The following is a 5,060-nucleotide window of genomic DNA, read 5'->3' on the forward strand; positions in this document are numbered from 1 at the left end:
AGTGTGACGTGATAAAAAACTTCCCCTAAATTCATCCGAGTTCTAGCGCTCATCGATGATAGTTACAAGTAATAAACCCAAGTCAGGTCCCCCTCCCCCCTCCCCAAAATATGATGCCCCCCTCCCTAATTTTCAAGTTAGGGAGATAAATTATTGGGGGCCTGCCCCTAACTTATACACTTATGTAACTTGTAAAAAAAATCCCCTCCTCTGCACTTACGTGGTGCGGTAATTTTTCCATGGCCAATCCCCCGGGGCATCAATGTCATTGATGGAGTAATTCTTTCCATCTTTGTGATTCCAAGCCTTTCCTATACCGCCTTGAATTCCAACTCCATTGGAAGCGTCGCGGCACATGCAGCTGCATCCTTGTATATCATTGCTAGTGCCTCTATTGGTTCGATAAACTCACCCGCTGTTACATGAGAATCCATGACACAGTACTTGTCATCGGCAGGGATGATTATACTGCCATCCTCTTGTAGATTTTGAGCAACTATAGCAAGACAGTAGTCCTCTCTCAAGTCAAACAATTCCATGATTTCATTAAGCATTACATAATGATGATCACCGATGGGGATGGTAGGGAGCACATTTTTTGGCAAAGCTCCCTCTGGCAACTAAACACCTTTTGAAACACACAAAGCACCACTTGCACCAACTCGTCACCAATGACCGAACGGTGATTGCTCTCGGCCTCCTTTGCTGTGTTCCGGTGATCGTCCATATTAACATTCAAAAAGAGTATGAACCCAACATAGTATTCTGCAACTCGACACTTTCAATTATGTATGGGATATCTGATGTCATTCCTGCGAGACTCTAGTAGCAACTTGAGGCTGCTCCTATAGAAAATATCGTTCTTTGAACGATAAAAACTGATATCCTTGATATGAACATATCAACAACCCTCAAACTCAAATATGCGGTTGATTGTCTATTGCTCGCATGTCTGATGAAACTTTGTAAGGAAATCTGATGCAAAAGCCAAAAACTCTTGCAATGAGAAGGCAGGGTTGAAAACAGGCTTGATTTTCTGCTCCCGCTACTGAATCCCAATTCTATAGAGAAAATGGTACAGCTTGTCTTTGGGTGCCTCGTTAGAGCAAGGTAGCTCCTTCTATTTCTCGATTTGAAAGGGATCCATTTGTGGAGAGAGGTAAGAAAACTTGGGTTGTTGGTTAGGGTAAAGGTAGGAAGGCACCGGCTAACACTAGGGAGTACAAAGGGGGGACTGACGGGCCTTCTATGTATAGACTCCTCAGGAATTCGAGCAGGTCATTACTGCCACCCTTATGATTGCATTAGTAACGGTGCAATGAATGCAGCACAAAGATCGAGGCAAGCTCAACTATCCCTATGACAAGTGTTCTAGTTGGGTGAGTATCGTAGCTATATAAAGCACCTTTGACTGCACACTCTAGAACTTGCTCACATCTACACAACGCAGGTATGGAGGAGAAGAAGAGAGGAAAGGTGAAGCTTTCCCAAAACATGATGGCGGAAATGAAGGAGGTCGAGAAAACGCTAGCTGAGGCAAAAGCTCTTCGAAAGGAGCTGAAGAAGAAAAACAAAGGAAACCAGAAGGAAAAGGTTGGGAAACTAGCACTACAAAGACCGAGGACAACAAACCACCAATGATAAAGGAGGAAGAAGAATAATTGTAATGGACAAACAAGATAGTGCATCTATCACCTCTTAGTCTTGTGTAATGGAGTCCTTGATGATAATGCAAATGTCTTCATATCTTGTTCCTTTGTCTCTGCCTCTTTGTTTCTTCTTTTGGTTATTGATTATGAAGGAAGAGCTTTTATCAAAATGTGTTGCACCACAATCCGAGTGGGAGGTTTATGTCACAGAGCCGTTGATATGCTCGCGCTCTGCAGCGACAAAAAAATGTCGCACCACAACATGATAGGGAGCTCTCTTCACGATATGGGTGGTCCCTATCGCATTGTGTGCAACAACCAAATGTCGCACAACAACGCGATAGGGAGGCGCATCCATGATATGGGTGGTTCCTATCGCGTTGTGACGCGACGTCCAAATGTCGCACCACAACGCGATAGAGAGGTGCATTCACAATATGGGTGGTCCCTATCGCGTTTAGGGACGACATCCAAATATCATGCCACAACGCGATAGGGAGTATCTCCACAATATGAGTGGTTCCTATCGCGTTGTTACGCGTTACATCCAAATGTTGTGCCACAACGCGATAGGAAGGCATCTCAACAACATGGTTGGTCCTTATCGCGTTGTGGCACGACACTCTTTATCGCGTTGTGACGCGACACTCTTTATCGCGTTGTTGCACGCCATCAAGAGTGTCGCACCACAATGCGATAAGGAGGTATGGCTGCGGTACACTCTCTCTTCTCGCATTGTGCCACGATATTTTTCCCTATCATCACAACACAATGGGAGGAGGGGGTTTGGTTGATCAAGACCCATCCCATATTGCTTGTGCCACGACAACCTGCAGTATATCACGTTTCCTCCATGTGGTGATGTATCCTTCCCAATGATGATGAGCGACTCAATTAATTGTGGTTGCCGCCACATGTATATCCCACATTTAGTAACGATGATGATGTCCTTAGCGCTTATATGAAGTTTCTATTTCCGCATAACCTATTGCTGTTTGACCTCTATCCTCACCTCTTAAGAGTCAGCTTTTGCGACCTAACCTTATCATTGCTCAATCTTCTTCTTATTCTTCCCCATAACGTTTTCCAAGGCAAACATTTGTTTCCATGGCTCGCACGAAGCAGACCGCAAGGAAGGTTTACCCGCAAGACAACCAACCTTCATCCTCAAGAGTTACAGGCAAAACCCAGCCTAATCTTCGAGAAACAATGCGTAGTCGGAGGTACGAGCAGAACGTAAGCGTTCTGCTTGAGGTGCACAAACTCTAGAGGCATATATCTCTGGCTATTCCTAAGTTACCCTTGCAAAGAGTAGTTCGCCAGATTTGTAAGAGCGCGGATTTGGATTATCGATCGGTCAGAAGTACGATGGGTTGCCTCTAAAAGGTAGCTGAGGACTTTCTGATCGAGCTATTCCAAGACAGCTACGTCCTTAGAGCTCATGCTCACAGAGTGATAGTGATGCTATGGGATATCAATTCTCTTAGGCTATTACGCTTTAGGTACGACAAGACACTTGCACCAGTCCATCTATATGATAAGAGAATTGACAACATTTTGACAATCCCTCCAGTCACCAAAGTAAAGGTGTACGATGTGAGCACCACACAACACAGGTATGCCACACGTTTGAATGTGGAGTGGACCCAAGAGCTACTTGTGGAAGAGCCTTCAGTCGAGTCAAATGAACGGGAGATGTTAGCAGCAAAATTGACCAAGCTAACACTGAGACCCTAGGTTTTTTCGGACCAACATTCGACGTAGCACTTTTGGTTTGGGACCAAAATTTGTATTTTCGTTTTGGCCCTCACGAGATAGCTGTTTTTTGAGATAGTGAGAGGGAGCTTACGGACCAAATTATAAATTTTGGTCTCTGGTAGGTTATATTATTTTTGCAGAGGTATTTATTTGATTCTAGCTTATTGGAGATCCTCATCAATTAATTTTCTCAATTTACAGCATGCTGATTTTCAACCTTTCATGGACTCAACAATCTGAGGTAGCCGTTTTGGATTCATATCTGTCAGTCGTGCTTACCTCGGAGTCCACTTCCCTGATAAAAGTCATTGATTAGTTTCAACGAGTCAATATGAACACGTAAAAGTTTTACTTTTAGCATACAAAAAAAGTAAGTGTTTTTTATCTCGCTATTCTTAAATATTTTGTATACTATGAATAGCAAATCAATTCCTTGTTTTGTGTAGCCAGTTCACATTGGAGCCTTGTTGGACTAAACATTGATCACAAACATTGCTACCTTGCAAATTTTGCGCATGGTTTTCATGGGAATGATTGAAGGTACGTAGTTACTTGTTTCTTGATTTTGATGCAATGTGTTGTCACCATATGCTATGTCTTGCAGGTCTGTTCAGAAACTTGTCACTGCATGGGAATCATTGGAAAAGAGAGTGTTTGGGAAGATATGCTGATTTTGAGTTGCAAGGTCCTAAAACAAGACGACGGACATTCTTGTGGATGGAGAGTTCTTGCAAATGCGGAGCTTCTTCTGGAACCCATTTATGCTGAGAAGCGTAGAAGTGTAAATGCAATGTTACGATTTTTTAATCCTTGCACACATGATTTCTTTGATCTACATATAAAAGCTAGGGAATTCATTTGCAGTTAAGGAACCTGGCAGATTTTTTGAACGTCCATGGAAAGGCATTCAGGACGACGATGATCCAGAATATGATCAATCTTGTGGAGATATGTCCTCTAGGAGCCGTTGATGTATTTGTTGTGCCATCGCCACCGTTAGGACCACAACCTCAGTCTTCACCTTGGAGGTACAAAGCAACACCTCAACCAACGACAGACCAAGCGCATGGACCTGCCTCTCCTCATGTTTTTGGCCACTCAATCTTAAGTCTTTTTGTGATACTCGATCTTATCGAGGAAGACGAGGCCACTGACAATCTTTTCCTCAGCCCCAAACCCCTCACCCAACCCCCAGACTGTCTCTTGAGCCTTTACATTCCGCGCATGATAATCAAGCTTGGGAGAGCTTCCCTCAATTGTAAATGAGAGCTACTAATCAATGGATTTAATTGGACATTACTGTGTACATTATTAAACCCAATATAAAGACAACTTTAGTCAATTTTGAAAATATAATTGTTCTTAGACTTTATTTGCAAGAAATTCCTTAACAATTCATTTTCACATGAATATAGATTGCAAGCTTGCTATCATCAATAGCTTGCTTTGATATTTGCAGTTCAGAGCAATGTGATATACTGTGTGAGCCGCCTTCTTCAATCAAGATTTTCATTGCACTAGAAACCATCGGCCATCCTTTATCTCTCTGCACAATGTCTTCTTCTCCTTTCTCTAAGGCACCTGTACGACAGTTAATTGAACAATTAGATTAGACCAATATTTGGTGATGATAACCAGCAGAGGGAAATAACT

General features: G+C 42.8%; 1 protein-coding gene across 2 annotated transcripts; it reads left to right on the forward strand.

The window, feature by feature from the left end:
* The first annotated feature begins 735 nt into the window (after nucleotides 1-735).
* Nucleotides 736-4,713, forward strand: LOC147420707 (uncharacterized). 2 transcript variants are annotated; one of them, XM_086504473.1, is made up of 4 exons: nucleotides 736-3,777; nucleotides 3,854-3,947; nucleotides 4,012-4,188; nucleotides 4,272-4,713. In XM_086504473.1, exons 3-4 carry the CDS (start codon nucleotides 4,036-4,038, stop codon nucleotides 4,671-4,673), a joined length of 555 nt encoding a protein of 184 aa, XP_086360599.1. In that variant the 5' UTR covers nucleotides 736-3,777; nucleotides 3,854-3,947; nucleotides 4,012-4,035; the 3' UTR covers nucleotides 4,674-4,713. The 2 variants fall into 2 exon arrangements, with proteins under 2 accessions (XP_086360599.1, XP_086360598.1); XM_086504472.1 differs by having other exon boundaries at nucleotides 3,858-3,947.
* Nucleotides 4,714-5,060: the final 347 nt, after the last annotated feature.

This window comes from Adiantum capillus-veneris, chromosome 28, assembly GCF_014529385.1.
Source record: "Adiantum capillus-veneris isolate H3 chromosome 28, ASM1452938v2, whole genome shotgun sequence".
Taxonomy (NCBI): Eukaryota; Viridiplantae; Streptophyta; class Polypodiopsida; order Polypodiales; family Pteridaceae; genus Adiantum; species Adiantum capillus-veneris.

Coding starts and splice junctions, on each gene's coding strand:
- LOC147420707 (XM_086504473.1), top strand. CDS start 4,036: ATGGGAATCATTGGAAAAGAGAGTGTTTGGGAAGATATGCTGATTTTG. Junction 4,189..4,271: donor ATGCTGAGAAGCGTAGAAGT/GTAAATGCAATG, acceptor ATTCATTTGCAG/TTAAGGAACCTGGCAGATTT.